The following is an 18,775-nucleotide window of genomic DNA, read 5'->3' as shown; positions in this document are numbered from 1 at the left end:
GGACCCTGACATAAGAAAACTACTAGACACTTGGTCTAAGCGTTAAACAAAGCTTTAATCAACTGTTTTACAACATGGAGGTCTAGTTGTGTCCTTCACTAGTTCCTGTTAAGAATGTCCTGCGCAAGCTGGGCCCGTGCCCGAGTATTTATACTCTCCCTGGACAGCGCCACCCGCAGGCCGCTCAGTATTATTTCATAAGTCTTTCTTTCATGAATGACTGATTCATGTCAACCCCGACATGCACAGTAATGGGGCCCACTGGCTGAACCAAACGGGTATGCAGCTGTAGGCCCTTGCGAAGATGGCGTCGGTCGGACTGGGAACGGAGGTGTGGTTGGGGGGGTGGTGTGGTTGCGGGGGGAAAGTGGTGGCAAGCCTTTCCCACCATTTTAAGGTGGTGACCGCCCTGTTTCCTTCTGCCCAGCGGCGCCAGTGAAAATCTCCCCCAGTGAGGGTTTGTCAAATTAAAGTTACAGGGTCAGATATCTCCAAGCTGCTTTATTTATTAATGCGATAACATGACGAGAAAGTCCTGCTTCTGTTTGAAATCCAGTTAGCTTATTCAGGCAGATAAAAGGTAACGTCACCAGGTGGAACAGTTACCACCGACTTCAAGTAACTATAGAAATTGGGCATTAAAAAAAAATCTTATTTCAGGGCTTTTCCCTCTTCTAAAGTTGCTGGCTGTGATGACATGCAATATTCCTTTGGCGTATCTGGTGTGTATTTTAAAGACCTTGAGGTTTTATTTCACCTCGAAAAGTAATGAACTTGTCCCAAGTAATTACTGATCACTGTCAAGCAGGGGCGAGTCACTCTGCTGTGTGTCAACCCTGACAGAGCAGAGTCTGGACTGACAGCGCAAGATGCACACTATCAGGACAGTCTTACTTTATTGAAAACTCCAAGACAATGATGCTGGATGACAGCTAGGACCTCCGAACACAGTCTGAACAATAACAAAAAAATTGCAGAAATGTGCACTGCTAATCCACAGCAGGTCAAAGAGCCAGAACTGCTGGAGGTTTGCAGAACGTCCAAGTAATTATTATTTAATTTCCACCTTTTTGTAAGTTGAATTGGTGAGATGCGGGGCGATTTTACTTTCAGATCATAATAGTCCTGTGCAGATCAGCAGAGTTTGCAACAACAACAACAACAAAAAACGCACTTTCCTTAATATGGAAGAGAAATAAAGAAACGTTTATATTGCGGCTGCGGAGTTGACCTGATTCTGCAGGCTTGCTGGCTTTCGCTCACACACTGCTGCTTCTCTCTGTTTCCATCCTGCAGGAGAGAAGAAAAGGCCGGAGCTTAAATTAAAATCCTGCAGTTTCTTATCTGCTTCCCACATGAAGGCAAATCTGAGTTGAAAACCGTAAAATTAAGAGAAGATCGGGGATAGTTTAATTCAGCAAATCCATCGGTTCGGCTTGCAGTCTGTGTGACTGGAGGGAGGAAAGGGGGTCAGATAGACACTAATAGGGTGCAAGCTATCAATTTGCTTTTCACATCGACGCATTTGTATTTCCAGTAAGAGGGAGGTAGGGGTGGAACAGCACTGGTATTTAAAATGCTGATGGAATATCTCTGATGATAGATCTCTGTGTGAATTTCTTGTAGGATTTAGGAACCATTCCCCCCCATCCTCCAGCGTTCCAGGCGACAGCGTCCTCGCTGATTTCTCATTGTTCTTAATTCCGGCCGTGATTTTAGATTTTTTTTTGTTTTATTGCGCTCCGCTCGTCCTCCTGTAGCTTCTATGCTCCCTTCATTTCACCCACACGACCAGGACGGAGCAGTTCGCCACAGAGTTCCCATGAATGTGCCTGAGTGATCCACTGACTGGCACCTTGCTGCTGTCCGGGATCTCACTGAACTCTTCTGGGCAAAGTCTCTCAGTGTCCCAATGCATCTCTCTTCTACTTTCTCCTTTTGTTTCTTCTTCTCTCAAGTGCAGGTGAGACGTTAAACCAAGGCGCCCCCCTGCCACCCCGTCGGCCCCCACAGGGTGGATGTAAACGATCCCACTGTAGTATTTGAAGAAGAACAGGGGAGTTTCCCCCGGTGTCCTGGCCAACATTTATCCCTCAACCAACACCTAAAACAGATGTAAGCTCGAGGAACAGCACCTCATCTTCCGATTAGGCAATTTACAGCCTTCCGGACTCAATATTGAGTTCAACAATTTCAGATCATAACCTCGGCCCCTATTACATTTTTATATATTTTTTATCCACATCTTTGATTTGTGCCTTTTCCTTTTTCTCTCTCCCACATGGCAGCTGTCTCTCTGCCAGCGCATTTCACACTTCATCTAGAGCCGTCTCTTGTCTCTTTACTTGTCCTATTACTATCTCGTCTCGTCTTGAATACCTCTTAATGTCTCTTAACTTCCCTTTTGTTCTTTCATCCCCTCCCCCATTTCCCAACCCCCAAACTGGCCTTTTAATCTGTTTCATTTCCTGCCTTTTTTTCTCAGTTCTGACGAAGGGTCTTCGACCTGAAACGTTGACTCTGTTTCTCTCTCCACGGATGTGGCCTGGCCTGCTGAGTTTTTCCAGTGTTTTCTGTTGTTACACCTAAAACAGATGATTTGGCCATTTATTTAATTGCTGTTTGTGGGACCTTGCTGTGCGCAAATTGGCTGCATTTGAAAAGTATTTCATTGGCTATAAAGCACTTTGGGACATCCTGAGATCATGAAAGACACTATATAAATGCAATTTCTTTCTTTTTTTATAATAATTCTGCCTTTGTACGGAATTCCAACCAGGTACAGTACAAACTTCAGAAACTGTTGGGTAGAATTTCAACTTGCCATGGTTTCTTGAATGGGCGGGCGATCTTTAACACCAGTTTTATGCCCAGGTGACAAGCTGCCAATCTACCCAGGGCGTTGTGGACCGCTGGGGTGTAGGCGTGGGGTGTCGTCGACTACCTCCTACAAATTGGCTCCAGAACAGCACTGATAGAAGTACAGGAGACAGTTGCCTCGCTCCCCCAGTGGCTGCAGAAAATGGCTTGACTATTGGTGGGTACCAGGAATCCGAGCATATAATCTAGGCTGACACGCTAGTGCAGTATTGAGGGAGTGCTGCACTGTCGGAGCTGCCGTCTTTTGGATGAGACATTAAACCTGCTCAGGTGGATGTAAAAGATGCCGTGGCACTATTTCGAAGAAGAGCAGGGCAATTCTGCCTGGTGTCATCGCCAACATTTATCTCTTAACCAACAGCATTAGAACAGAATATCTGGTCATTATCTCATTGCTATGTTTGGATTCTTGCTGTGCCCAAATTGACTGCTGCGTTTCCTACATTACAACAGTGATTATACTTCAAAAGTGTTTCAGTAGCTGTGAAGTACTTTGCAACGTCCTGAGGATATGAAAAACTCTTTCTTTCCTTCTTTCTTTCTTTCTGTGGTGCAGTGCGAGGGTGAATGTGTCAGGTGACCAAAGGCGGGTGTTTGGAGTGTAGGCCACCTGGAGGCGGGAGGTCATGTGACGAAGCTTGGAATACCAGAGTTGCCACCCTGGTGTGTGTGTGAAAGAGGATTCAAAGCAAACCCTGCTCATTGAGTAAATAGGGATCGATCAGACTTATCATTGGTCAATTACAATTGGGAAGGGAATTACATAGAAACATAGAAAAATAGGAGCAGGAGTAGGCCATTCGGCCCTTTGAGCCATTAACCCCCTTTCGTGATGCCCCATACACCAATATTCCCTGCGATGTCCATGACCTCGGGTATAAGACGCAGCGTTTAATAATAATTCTCTCTTGATAATGCTGACATTAAATAACGCACCTCTTGGTGTTACATTTTTTTGTATAGTTCCCGAACACAGCTTAAGAGAGAGGATCTACTGTATTAAAGCGCGGGGCAGGTTGAATTCCCCTTAAGACATGATTCAACCAATTCAATCACAGAGAGATGAGAATCTGTGTACCTGGCATCAGTATTTCTGATTTCTCTCCCCAGTGCCTACAGCAGGTTTTTCTATTAGACTTGATACAGTTTAATCACATGCATGATTACTATATATCTGTTATTTGCATATATTCTCATTGCAGCAAGCCACTTCTGTTCATCAGCGTGTTAAGCATTCCACTTCAGTGCCTACTGTAACTCCAAGATACGCACACATTGTGTTGCATCCAGCAACTGGAGACAGCAGACAGTGAATGTTTATAATGCCACCACTGACGAGGGGAAAACTCTCAAAGTTTAGGATTTACATGTGAAATATCCAGGCCTCATATAGCCCCGAGTCTTTCCTTTCAGCTTATATCTATATAATTAAAATGTCTTGCTTACAGCACCTCGCACATTCGATATGTAGGCTGGCAGGTTACACCTGCCGGGAGCAGAAAGAATCAAGTGTCACGCTTTTCTGATTGGCTCAAGTAAGGAAAGTCCATGCTGATTCGCTGAGCAGGAGATATCCCAGAGAAACTCAACCAATGCAACATCTACAGCTTGATGGCACAGTTTACTTTTCCCAGTTGGCTCCAGCCACCATCATGGATTTCCAACCCAACCCCGCCATATAACTAAAATTTATAATGATGGAAACATGTAAAAGACCAAATAATTGGCACCAAAAGAAAGACTTGCATTTATATCACGCCTTTCAGGGCCATCGGATGTCCCAAAGTGCTTTACAGCCAATGAAGTACTTTTGGAGTGTAGTCACTGTTGTAATGTAGGAAACGCAGCAGCCAATTTGCACATAGCAAGCTCCCACAAACAGCAATGTGATAATTGTTAGATCCGTGTATCTTAATGTTGTGTCCTTCAATAATCAGACAAAAAACTGCAGGGAACGATCAACAGGTGTTTACTGAATGAGGGTTACTCTAGAACTAACTGTACAGATCACTACTCAGGGTTTATATACAGGTGTGGTCACTGCCGGTACTACAGTATACAGGAGCTGTAAAAAGTAGTTCTCCCCTTAAAGGTACATACATTACAATTCCTCCCCTTCTGGATTAACAGTACCATAACACTCATTTAACAATTAAATATCAAACTAATTACAATTAACACTTTTAACATGCAACATTAGCTGAAAATAGTCTATTTATAAATTCAGTCTTTGGGGAGGCTTCCTGATCCTTTCTGGATAGCGCCTTTCCTGAGTGTCTTGCTCTTGGTGCGGAGGCGATTCTGGCCCCCTGTCGTCGGTGGGTTCATCAGCTTCCGATGCTACTGTTTCTGAGGTAGATGCGACCTGTACATCGGGTTCCTCACCAGGTACGTATGGCCGAGACATGGGTTGACTCGTTCCTGTGACTCTAGGATCTGGTCAGCATGGCGTCTCACAATGTTCTCCCCAACATCCACTGTGTACATTAGTGGCCCCTGCCGTGTGCATATCGTTCCTGGTTGCCATTTCTCTGTTCGGTAGTCGCGGGCCAAGACTGGTTGCCCTACATTGAAGCTCCTTGTCGGCTTCTCATTCATGTGCTGGAATTGCTTACTCTCAACATCTCTTCGTACATTTGGTCTGAGCAAATCCAGACGAGATCTCAACCTTTGGTTAAAGAACATCATGGCCGGGGCCTGGTTGGTGACTGCATGTGTCGCATTTCTGTAGGCTAACAGGAAATTGTCCACCTTATGCTGCAGTGGAATGTCGTCATCGCACATGGCCTTTACTGCTTTTTTAAAGGTTTGTACGAACCTCTCAGCCAATCTATTTGTGGCTGGATGATACGGGCCGGATGTGTAATGCCTTACCCCATTCCTTTCCATAAATCTTCGAAACTCTTCGGACACAAAATGTGGTCCGTTATCAGAGCAAATCTGCTCTGGCAAGCCGTTCCTGGCAAAAATGGTCCGTAGGACTGCAATAGTTTTCTCCGTGGTGGTGGAGGACATTTTGATCACCTCAGGCCATTTCGAGTGCACATCCACGGCTATTAAAAACATTGAGTCCATGAATGGACCAGCAAAATCAATATGCACCCGTTGCCATGGAGATGAGGGCCACTCCCATGGGTGCAGAGGGGCATGTGGTGGTGCATTTTGGACCTTCTGGCATCCTGAGCAGCTCTTTGTCAGGTCCTCGATTTGCTGATCGATCCCCGGCCACCACACATAAGCCCTAGCAAGGCTTTTCATTTTCACCCCTCCCAGATGACCTTCGTGAAGCTCATTGAGCACTCTCTCCCTTAACTTGGGTGGAATTACCACTCAGGATCCACACATCAAGGTCCCCTGGCATGCTGACAGCTGTTCTCTTCTGGATGAGAATGCTGGCAACAGTGAGTCGCCATGTGCTGGCCATCCCTTCACCGTCAAATCATATACCCGAGACAGCGTCGGGTCATTTCGGGTCTCCTTCTCTATACCAGCGTTAGTTACTGGCAAGCATTCAATTATAGTCGAATGAAATATTTCGACAGGATCCACTGCTGGTGCTTCCTCCGCAGTAGGCAATGGCAGGCGTCATAGCCCATCAGTGTTTCCATGCTGTTTCGTGCCCTTATACTCGATTTCATATTGGTGCGCCCCTAGAAAAAGGGACCATCTTTGTAGCCGTTGCGCAGTCATCACCGGAACGCCCTTCTTTGGATTAAAGATGGAGACAAGTGGTTGGTGGTCAGTCAGCAAGGTGAACTTCTGCCCGTGCAGATAGTGATTGAACTTTTTCACTCCCCACACTAGGCTGAGGGCCTCCCTGTCAATCTGGGCGTAGTTACGCTCGGCTGAGGTTAGTGACCGAGACGCAAAGGCTACTGGCCTCTCCGAGCTGTCCGGGAATTTGTGCGACAGCACCGCTCCAATGCCATAGGGTGATGCATCACACGCCAACCGAATTGGTAGTGCTGGGTTGAAATGAGCCAACACCTCTTTTGATGTGATCAATGCTTTGCTTTTCTGGAAAGCTCGTTTACATTCGTCACTCCACTTCCATGGTACCCCCGTTTGCAGTAGGGTGTTCAGTGGGTGTAGTACGGTAGACAAATTCGGCAAGAACTTATGGTAGTAGTTTACCAGCCCGAGGAACGACCTCAGTTGTGACACATTTTCCGGTGCTGGAGCCTTGACTACTGCATCAATCTTTTCAGGGGACTTGTGTAACCCCTCTTTATCAATAACGTGGCCACAATACGAGATCTGCTTCTGGAAAAACTCGCATTTGTGGCGATTAGCTCGGAGCCCATATTCCTTCAATCTAGTGAGCACCTGCTCCAGGTTGGCGAGGTGATCACTGTCATTTTCGCCCGTGACCAGGATGTCGTCCAAATAACACTGGGTCCCTGGAATCCCTTGCAGGACTTGTTCCATTGCCCTTTGCCAAATAGCCAGAGCTGATGCTACCCCGAACACCAGCCGGTTGTATTGGTAGAGACCTTTATGAGTGTTGATCGTGAGGTACTGTTTCGAGGCTTCTTCTACCTCCATTTGCAGGTACGCCTGGGCCAGATCAATCTTAGTGAAGCGTTTCCCTCCAGATAGCGAGGCAAAAATATCTTCAATCCGCGGAAGCGGATATTGTACAGTGTGAAGGACTGGGTTCACTGTCACCTTAAAGTCCCTACAGATGCGAACCTTCTTTGGTTCCCCAGGCGTATTACTCAACGACTGCTTCGGCGGCTGGGCGGATCGCATAAGGTACCGGTCTGGCCTTAAAAAACTTTGGGCTTGCATTTTCCTCTATTTTGATCATCGCTGTTATGCCTTTTAGTGTTCCGAGTCCCTGCTGGAACACTTCTTGTGCGTCAGTTAGCATTTTTGACAGTCGTCCAGGTGTGACGTCGTCATCCTTTTTGGCATCTACAGTCAGTGCTTGTATGGAATGCCAATCTAGCTGTATCTTCCGGATCCATTCACGTCCTAGTAGTGGTGGTCCTCCATCTGGCAATACATATAGGTCCATTTTTGGTGTTTCCTTGCCGTTATATATAAAGTTCACCCTTATTTTTCCTTTGGGGTAGACTTTTTGCCCCGTGTACGTCTTCAAGAGAATAGCCGCTTGTAGTCCCTTCGGTTTATGACTGTTAGGGCTGATCCTGTGTCCAATTCCATTTTCACTTGGACTCCTGCTATCTTGAGCGTGACCCAGATAGTTTGGTGATCCTCCGTTTTGATCACATTATGTAGTTTCAGACAACCCAGCTCCTTGCTTCCGGAGTCTGTATCACTCTTCTGTTCGTCTGAACTACTCTCCGTCACCTTATGTACCTTCTTGTACTTCTCCTGTGGAGATTTCTTGCTGCTGGTTTTCTTTCCCGACCTGCAGACTCTTGCTATGTGTCCTACTTTTCCACACTGTCTGCACACTTTGTCCTTGAACCAGCAATCATTATGGTCGTGTGTTGTTCTGCCGCAGTGATAGCACTTCACTGTTCCGTATGACATTTCATTTGTGCCATATTCTTGCGGTCTCCGTCGTATCTCTGCAGCGCCCCGTGCGGCTGCTTCGTGTGATACTGCAGTGCTGAAAGCCTTGTCCAGCGTAAGATCCTTTTCTGATAGAAGCCGTTTCTGGGTTCCTTCACTTTGAAGCCCACACACAAACTTGTCCCTTAAAGTATCTGCTAGTCCCATTCCAAACTGGCAGTGTTTCGATAGCTTGCGCAGTTCCGTTAAATACTCAGGATTACTTTCATCTTTATGCTGGTTCCTTTTGTGAAACTTAAATCTTTCTGCTATCAGCAGCGGTGTGGGGTTTAAGTGGTCCTGTAGGATTGACACTATGTTTTCAAAATCCTTTTCTACTGGCTTCTCTGGGGGTTACTAGGTTTCGTAGTAAGCCATACGTTTTTGCACCCATTGAATTCAACAATACCAGCGCTTTCTTGTCATCTGGCACTTAATTCGCCTTGCAGTATACTTCTATGTGTTCGACATATGTCGTCCAATCTTCGACTTCATTGTCGAATGCTGTGATACTGCCACTCTTCGGCATTTTTGGGTGTCGTTAGACTGGCCTAAAATGGCGTCTCCCACGCTTTCATTTCTTCCCCGCTGCAGCTTAAAATGGCGTCTCCCGCGCTGCTGCCAACGCCGCTCTTGGCGGTCCTCATGGCAAATGGCGACGCCCTGTGGGTTTCGCGCGCTGCGCCTGCGCTGCTGCCAATGCCGCTCTCTGCGGTCCTCGTGGCAATGGCAGCGCCTCGCGTTTTCCTGCGCACCTCTCTCCCCCGTTGACGCTGCTTGGCCCTTGAACACCGGCTGCGCTCTGCTCTCTCTCGCCTCTCTCCCCCGTTGATGCTGCTCGGCCCTTGAACACCGGCTGCGCTCTGCTCTCTCTCGTCTCTCTCCCCGTTGACGCCGCTCGGTCCTGAACACCGGCTGCGCCTTGTGCGCTCTGCCCTCTCTCTCTCCCCCGTCGACGCTGCTCGGCCTTTTTCTGTGCCGTTCGGTCGGGCTCTAGCCGCCGCTGTCCGGGAAGGGTCTGCGCAGTACCTGTTGCCAGCCCGTTTCGCTGGACCACCGTTACTGGAAAGCCAAGCCTGGCTCTCGACAGCCTCCCCCGCGATGCTCAAATCTCCGCTGGATGACTGGGCGGTTGCCCGTGGTCGACGCCTGTGCTTCTGGACTCGACCTCCTTCCATTGTTCTCCAGGAGCGAATCCCTGGGAGGTGATGCAGAGTTGCAGGTAGGTTCGAATCTGCGTCGTCGCCAATGTTAGATCCGTGTATCAATCTTGTGTCCTTCAATAATCAGACAAAAGACTGCAGGGAACGATCAACAAGTGTTTACTGAATGAGGGTTAATCTAGAACTAGCTGTACAGATCACTACTCAGGGTTATATACAGGTGTGGTCACTGCCGGTACTACAGTATACAGGAGCTGTAAAAAGTAGTTCTCCCCTTAAAGGTACATACATTACAATTATGACCAGATAATCTGTTTTTGTTATGTTGGTTGAGGGATAAATATTGGCCAGAGCACTGGGGATAACTCCTGCTCTTCTTCGAAATAGTGCCACGGGATCTTGTACATCCACCTGAGAGAGCAGACAGGGCCTCGGTTTAACGTCTCATCCGAAAGACGGCACCTCCGACAGTGCAGTACTCCCTCAGTACTGTACTGGAGGATCAACCTAGATTTTTGTGCTTGGGTTTCGTGGAAGCGGGACTTGAACCCACAACCTCTTGACTCCAGAGAGGACTGTGCTACCAACTGAGCCACAGCTGTCACTAAAATCATTAGCCTCACCCGTAAAATGCTTCCTTTAACGTTCAAAGTTGTCCACTGCCGGTGGAAAACGAGCTCCCCGGTGCAATGGAGAACGGTGGATCCGGAAGGGCGAGGGGGAAGAACTCAGTGCGGCAGTGGCCCAGGTTGTTTTTTTGGGAGCTCAGAGAAGCGCTCCTGCCCGGAGAAATAAATGAAAACTTAACGCGCTGGGCTCCTCTTCGGTCAGCTGATGCTGTGTGGAGATCGCACGGTGCACGCTCCGCCCATTACTGTCCTAAAATGGCATGGGGGGGGTCCTATGTGCGGGGGGGGGGGGGTCCTATGTGCATCATGGAACCCTTTATTGTATATTGGAAGGGTCTATTGCTACAACCATCCAGCGATAGGCCCTTCCGAAGTTGGTGTCGGACGGATGGCGAGCAGGAATAGGGCGGCAAGATTTTCCCCACCATTTTAGGGGCACGAGCCCCTGTTTCTGCCCGGCGATGCCAGTGAAAATCTCCCTCCCGCTAATCTCCAATAAAAGAATGAGATCTTCCTTTCATGCCAATCAGCCAACCAAGTGTAGCTTCAGTTCAACCGCTGCCTTTCACTGCCAAGCGCTTACAGCGTTGACGACGAGATTAAGCGGGTTAGATATCTAATACCTGCCGCCTGGTTGCCTCAGCTCAGTACATTCTCGGCCAGTTCCTTACTGATTTAAGACGCTAACCTCCTGGTGGAACCCATTACTGAGCAATGATTGTAGGTTTTGGTAATGCAGGCAGGCCGGGCCTGTTTGAAGTTTCCTAACCTACAGGATTTACAATAAAATAAAAATCCACGGGGACCAAAACCCACTTCCTTTCAAGAGATCGAGGCCTTGGCTGACTGTGTGTAACATCACGGCATCACTTCCTGGTGAGGCCCTGTTGTTTTAATTAGTACAGTGCCGCTACAATGGTATTTAATGTTACTTTCCTCTTGAGAAATTTAGTCAAACATTGCCTCTGCAGTAAGGCATTAAACGCTTTCCTATCCAATGTCTTTGGTTAGGCTTAATAAGGCTCAGTAGAGCCATCTGTCTGACACGCTTTCCTTCCCTATATTAAAGGATTGGCTTTTAAAAGTACCGCTGCATAAGTATTTCCAGATATATACAACGGGGGCGTATAGATACATTCAGTTTCCAGTCTTTCTGCATTTTAAAATAAAGTTTTAATTCGTGTAATATAATTCATGTAGTTGTGATCGAGCTGCTATTGAGACACCATAAAACAGAGGAAGAACTTGCATTTATATAGCGCCTATCACAACCTCAGGATGTCTCAAAGTGTTTCACAGCCAATGAGGTCCTAGTGAATTGTAGTCACTGTTGTTCTGTAGTCAAAAACACTCAGCAAGTTTGTACAAAAGCAAATGAGATGAATGACCACTTAATCTGTTTTGGTGGTTGTTAAGGGATAAGTATTGACCGGAACGTCAGGAGAACTCCCCGGCTCTTCTTCGGAATAGCGCCTGAGGATCTTTTACGTCCACCTGAGAGGGCAGACTGGGCCTCAGTTTGACATCTCATCCAAAAGACGGCACCCCTGACAGTGCAGCACTCCCTGGGTACAGCCTAGATTTTGTACGCAAGTCTCTGGAGTGGGACTTTTGGCTCCGAGGTGAGAGTGCTACCCACTGAGCCACAACTGATACCAGGTGAGGTAAGTGAGGCCTTCAAGAATGAGGGAGCCTCTTTTGCCGATCTAGCTCATCTTTCTGTAGAAATCTTTAATATCCCCACCATATCAGCCTCTTGTTTGACTCCATTGTTTTTTCCTTCGCTACCCCTTCACTACTCTTCTCTATGATTAATTGGCACAGATTGAGATTGTTTACATGCACAGATTTACTAGCGATTGACTGTGCTTAAAATGAACTGGTTTGTTTTTTTGGCACATAAGCGGAGGGCAGAATAAAACATTTTGAGTTGAGTTTCTTTGCCAGTACAAAGGCCAGGATCCCGGATTTGCCAGATCCCAACCCTAGTTGAGAAATCCCAGTCGACCTTGCCATGTGGGAAAGGGTAGGGCTGGGATCGCTGACTCCCTATGCTGGAAGCTCTTGTTTTGCCAGCCCTGGAGTAACACTGGAGGCCAGTCGTGTCATAAGACTCCCGTGCGCTGGCTTCCAAAAGGGTGCAAGTGGTGGGTTCAACCGGGGGGATGGGAGCCGGGGCCAGGACCTCCAAGGTTTGGGGGAAGTTCTCCTAGTGTCCTGGGGCCAATATTTATCCCTCAACCAACATCACTTAAAAAAAAAAATGATCTGGTCATTATCACATTGCTGTTTGCGGGAGCTTGCTGTGCGCAAATTGGCTGCCGCGTTTCCTACATTACAACAGTGACTACACTTCAAAAAGTACTTCATTGGCTGTAAAGCACTTTGGGGCGTTCTGAGGTCATGAAAGGGGCTATAGAAATGCAAGTTCTTCCTTTACCACACGCCACTGTGGGAGCACCATCACCACAAGGACGTCAGCAATTCAAGGAGAAGGCTCACCACCACCACCTTCTCAGGGCCACGAGGGATGGGCGATGAATGCCAGCCTCGCCAGCATCACCCACACCCCAAGATCAAATAAAAGTCACTCATCGAAACTAGAACTGTGTAGCGGATATGTAAATTTACAAAAGAAGCTTTCCCATAATTGGCTCCGATTAATTATTTTGTGTGTCCACGGTTGTAGAGGTTCTTCAAGAACCTGAACTGTCAATATATTTGGATCTTTCTGATCGATGCAGTAATGTGCGGCATTCTGGAAATAAGTAATGACAAATCTCAGGCAGGTGGATGACATGGGTGAGAATCCGGAGTGTGTCACAGGTCAAAGGCCTCCCCTGGCAGAGTCTTGTAGCACATTTTACTTTGATCTTTTTACAGCATATCAAAAGTTGACCTCGCTGCACCTGTGGTACAACTGTGCCAGCCTGGAGATGGCCTGCTTAGATTGGGGGAAAAAATTACCTTTGCTGCCAAATATTTCTCGTATGTACCATTAGGCCGGGAAAACAGAGGGATAAAGGCGTTTTAAGTGTTTCATTTAAGATAACGTGTATCGAATAGGTTAATTGCAAATGAGGTAACTCTAAAGTGTACGTTTTGGTCATTTTGTTTTGTTACCGTAATAAAGATACTCGTGACATTTGATTACTGTAGTATGGGGATTCAGTTCAGTGTCACCGAGTATGAGCTAGGCGAGATTAGATCAGACTCGCTCACAGCCGCTGGTGTTCTCGAGGTTATTGCTTCAGTTATCTATTACTGTTTGTTTTACTTTGACAGGGCTTCAAACTTTTGAACACATTGCCGTCAAGGGGGGGGGGGCGGGGGGTGAGGTAGGGATGATTTTGATTCGGGCGATAGTTTAAAATGGTCGAGATCGATTGAGCTGCCTGTTACACATCTCTTCCGATAAGTGAACATCCGGAGGGATGCATAACGGATGGCTCAGTCGCTATCGCCCGTTTTACACTCTTGCTTAAAGTCAAAGTGACCCCCAAGCTCTCTACCACTAGAATGCTCATTCTTACCCCCCAGCCTTCGAATGAAAGAACACTTTGCTTACTGCTATGCACACCCTCCCCCCCCGCGCCCCCCCCCCCCCAGAATTAAGTCAGGTTGTAAAGAAAACATAAAACCCATTAATGAGGAGGCTGCCGTGACATGGCGAGAGTTGGGTTTGCGGTCCCGGTGGGCCCCGCATCCTGAGCTTGCTGATCTCAGAGCTGTGTCGTTGCAGGGAGCAGAGGTTGGAAGCTTCCCAACCGTCAGATAGGGAACATTGAAAGGGGGGGGGCAATCACCCAGGCTACTCTCGTGTGCCTCCTGAAACAGGGTGTCTGACCTGCGGCCCTCGAGGTTGGTGCTGGAGGTATCTTCAGCTGGAATGCCAAGGGGGTGCAATTGGTTGTGGGCGGAAGCCCAAAACCGGCGAGCGAGAGTTGGCCGATTTTCTCTGTGATTGACCATCATCATGGGATATAAAACGGGCTCCTAGCATATATATATATATATATATATTTTTTTTAATAACAACAGAAAACGCTGGATAAACTCAGCAGGCCAGGCAACATCTGCGGAGAGAGAAACAGAGTTAACGTTTCAGGTCAAAGACCCTTCGTCAAAATTGAGAAAAAAGCAGGAAATGAAACAGATTAAAAAGCAAGTTTGGGGGCTGGGAAATGGGGGAGGGGATGAAAGAACAAAAAGGGAAGGTCTGGGAGGTGAAGAGACATTAAGAGATATTCAAGGTGAGACGAGATGGTAATAGGACAGGTAAAGAGACAAAGGATGGCTCTAGATGAAGTGTGAAATGCGCTGGCAGAGTGAGAGACAGCTGCCATGTGGGAGAGAGAAAAAATGGAAAAGGCACAAACCAAAAGTGTGGATAAAAAATATATAAAAATATGATGGGGGCCGAGGTTATGATCTGAAATTGTTGAACTCGATAGAGTCCGGAAGGCTGTAAAGTGCCTAACCGGAAGATGAGGTGCTGTTCCTCGAACTATCGTATATATTTTGCTAACGTATATATTTTTTTAATTGCTTTTCATTTTGGGAAATGGTGACATCCCTCCCCCTGAGGAAGACACGCCGTCTTCTGTTTTGTTTTGCTCCCAATTCTTCGTGAGGCCTCGCAATGTACTGCATGTACACGTTAACCTGTATCGTTCTCAGTCAATCGACACTGAAGGCTCCGACGGGAAAAAAAAAATACCTCTTTTTGTTTTGTTTTCTCTTCCAGTCAAACAAGGTGCCTGTGGTGCAGCCGTGCCATGCCGTTCACCCCCTCACACCTCTCATCACCTACAGCGATGAGCACTTCGCGCCAGGATCTCACCCAACGCAAATCCCCACAGACATCAACTCCAAGCGAGGTGAGCAACCCTCTTATACGTGAGTGTTACTGAACCTGACTACAGGGGAACTGATACGCAAGTTGACGTAAGAAAACTACTAGGCACTTGGTCTAAGCGTTAAACAAAGCTTTAATCAACTGTTTTACAACATGGAGGTCTAGTTGTGTCCTTCACTAGTTCCTGTTAAGAATGTCCTGCGCAAGCTGGGCCCGTACCCGAGTATTTATACTCTCCCTGGACAGCGCCGCCCGCAGGCCGCTCAGTATTATTTCATAAGTCTTTCTTTCATGAATGACTGATTCATGTCACAAGTCATGTGCTGTCCTAGGTCATTTCCCAACTTGCGTGATCAATAAAGTTTAAAATGACGTGGGAGATTTGTCTGTGCATTGCATTAACTCACGGCACACCCAGTATTCAAGCCTCAGTTTATTGCGGGTGAATTTGAGAGAGTAACACAGTTGGTCGAGCGTCGTAATAAACTGGTTGACCTTGCTTAAGAAGCCACGGTGGCATTTCTCTGGAGGACAGTTTCAGAAAATGAAGGAAACGCAGCAGTATTTGAGATTTGCTCTCGCTTCAAGAATGATACAGCACAGAAGGAGACCATTCAGCCCACCGTGCCTGTGTCGGATTATTTTAACAATTTGATGAGAATCCTCTTAGCTGTGCACATCTCGGCCTAGAAATTCACTAGCCTTAGCGCCGCATTTGAGGCGCTAGAGGGACTAGCGCCAGAGTTATGGCCAGTTGAAAAATTCCCTGGGGCCCTAAAGCGGCGTTGCACCGGTAGCGCTGCGCCGGCACCGATGACGTCATCGGTGTGCGCAGCGTCCCGGTTGCCATGCCGACGGGCCCCAGCGCCGAAATTCAGTTGCGGCCGCCTCGCCCGTGGCAGCCGCAACTAAGACTCTGGCAACAGAGTCCAACATGTGTTTGCGCCGGCGCATTAAAGGCCCCGCGGCGGCCGGCCGCTTTCCCGCCGGCCGCCTGCCCGCAGCTCCCTCCCCGGACTTCTCCCCAACCCCCCCCCCCCCGGAACAGATGCAAGCCCGGCACTTGTCCGAGGTGCCGGGCTCATTTTTAAACAGATTTGCGCGGGCCGCGGCCGGGTGCAGGCAGCTCCTCCTTAACGGAAGGAGGAGGCCTGCACTTCCCCAGCCTGCCGCACCGCATCGGGTGCCGCAGCGCCGGAATTGCGGCGCTAAGCGGCAGTTAACGCCCTTTTCCAGGCGCTAAGACCCTTCAGTAGCGCCGGCAGCCGTTTGGGCGCGGCGCTACTGAATTTTTGGCGCGCGCAGGGGGACTTAGCGCCGGCACTAACTTCCGGCGCTAAAGCCCTGGCTAAGCCAAAACCCAATTTCTAGGCCCTCCTGTTCTCTTTTTAAAAAGTGGGGTAGATCTTGACTTGGTGCAATAGTGTACAACGGGTGGAAGCGAGCTGGCTGTTAAAGTCAACGGCCATAAAAATGGGGAGCGATGTAAAATGGGCTGCCGACTCGCTATCGCACACACTATCGCACAAAGTAATGCTGGGATTCGTTCTGGACATCAGCTGAGAGACGGTAGCAAAAAGAGTCCTCACAATCCATTGTAAGACATAGCTGTAGCCCTCGAAACACATTGGCTGAATCCAGTGTATCTTAAAACAATTATATCCTCAGTGGCAATACTTTGTTTACACTGCAGTGATACAAGCTGAACAGTCCAGCGTTCTTGCCTATTGTGTGTTAGGCAGCTGAACAAACACGGAGCCAGTGCTACCATCACAGAAAGAAGGGAGAAAGGAAGGCGTGTTTACACATTGCACGCAGAAACTAAATAATGGGCAGGATTGCCTTTTTGTTTATTTTGAGAGTTTGTGCGTGCGTGTGTGTGTGTGGAGAAATAGAGAGGCATAATTATACTGATGATGCAGGTACTGTGTCTAATCCCTGATGGCTCAGTGGGCTACTGCACCACCTGATGTGGTACTGACTCAGGTAGGCCATGGTAGTCCCAGGTGATTTGATGCTATAATTGGCCAGAGGAAGGTAGGAAGGAATTCAGCCTTGGTTCTCGGCCTTGATCGTTGTCTAGTGACCGGCCGTGGAATGCCATGTGTATAAGGATGGACCTTTCTAATCGGGCTTGCATAAGAAACAGGAGCAGGAGTAGGCCATTCGGCCCTTCGAGCCTGCTCCGCCATTCAGTAAGATCATGGCTGCTTTTCTACCTCATCTCCACTTTCCTGCACTATCCCCATATCCCTTGATTCCCTTAATATTCAAAAATCTAGCGATCTCTGTCTTGAATATACTCAATGACTGAGTCTCCACAGCCCTCTGGGGTAGAGAATTGCAAAGATTCACCATCCTCTGAGTGAAGAAATTTCTCCTCATCTCAGTCCTAAATGGCTGACCCCTTATTCTGAGACTGTGACCCCTGGTTCTAGACTCCCCAGCCAGGGGAAACATCCTCCCTGCATCTACCCTGTCAAGCCCTGTAAGAATTTTGTATGTTTCAATGAGATCACCTCTCGTTCTTCTAAACTCTATTGAATATAGGCCTAGTTTACTCAATCTCTGCTCATAGGACAATCCCCTCATCCCAGGAACCAGTCTGGTGAACCTTCGTTGCACTCCCTCCATGGCAAGTATATCCTTCCCTTGGTAAGGAGACCAAAACTATACATAATACTCCAGGTGTAGTCTCACCAGGGCCCTATATAATTGCAGTAAGACGTCTTTGCTCTTATACTTAAATCCTCTTGTAATAAAGGCCAACATACCATTTGCTTTCCTAACTGCTTGCTGTACCTGCATGTTAACTTTCAGTGATTTGTGTATAAGGACACCTAGGTCCCTCTGAACACCAACATTCCCAATTTCTCACCATTTAAAAAATACTCTGCTTTTCTGTTTTTCCTACCAAAGTACAGGTGCTGCTTCCCATGGTCGAACAGCTTTTTGAATTACCTGGGCACACACAAGGAGGTTGGCCGTTTGGGTGAGGTGTTGGAGGACTGCTGGCATCTGTGGAATCGTATGAGTCAGTGCCTTAAGCAGGAAAGTGATCGGGGGAGAAGAAATGATGCAAAGCTTGCAGAATAGGCTGCCCGAGGAGGCAGTAGAAGTGGAGAATGGTATAAATATTAAGGAGGGTGACAGCTAAATTTTTGGCAGATAGGGCTGTTGATGGGTAAGAAGTCAGTGACCTTTGGGACTGGCCCGATGGATGGAGATCCTGTATAGTCCTCTGTTCCTAAGGAAATTGGAAGACATGGGGTGGCAGGAGGGAGCCATGCTTGTCACCTCTGCTACCCCTGCCCTGCTCTACACAGGTTTCCACATCCCTCCTCCCTTACACCCATCATTCCCCTTCTTCAATCTCGAAACCTGGAGCACTGGTAAAGGCTGTGACATGAATCAGTCATTCATGAAAGAAAGACTAATGAAATAATACTGAGCGGCCTGCGGGTGGCGCTGTCCAGGGAGAGTATAAATACTCGGGCACGGGCCCAGCTTGCGCAGGACATTCTTAACAGGAACTAGTGAAGGACACAACTAGACCTCCATGTTGTAAAACAGTTGATTAAAGCTTTGTTTAACGCTTAGACCAAGTGCCTAGTAGTTTTCCTACGTCAGGCTGATTCCTGGTTGATGCAAAAAAGGCCTGCTTCCTGTTTGGTCAAAATCCACCAATCAGGGAGGAGCCTTTTCCAGTGATCAGAAGTTAT

General features: G+C 47.7%; 1 protein-coding gene across 2 annotated transcripts in view; it reads left to right on the top strand.

Moving 5' to 3' along the window:
• The window catches only part of lef1 (lymphoid enhancer-binding factor 1), a 166,841-nt gene that overhangs the window by 64,531 nt on the left and 83,535 nt on the right, over positions 1 to 18,775 (top strand). For both annotated transcript variants that reach the window (XM_086007111.1, XM_086007102.1), the window contains exon 4: positions 14,943 to 15,075. In XM_086007111.1, coding sequence (XP_085863237.1) covers positions 14,943 to 15,075 — 133 coding nt within the window. The remainder of the gene's footprint in view (positions 1 to 14,942; positions 15,076 to 18,775) is intronic.

Source organism: Somniosus microcephalus, chromosome 2 (assembly GCF_052327205.1).
Source record: "Somniosus microcephalus isolate GS21.2 chromosome 2, FLI_Smic_1.0, whole genome shotgun sequence".
Taxonomy (NCBI): domain Eukaryota; kingdom Metazoa; phylum Chordata; class Chondrichthyes; order Squaliformes; family Somniosidae; genus Somniosus; species Somniosus microcephalus.
Note: the sequence above shows the minus strand (reverse complement) of the source record. Positions and strands in the feature narration are given on the sequence as shown.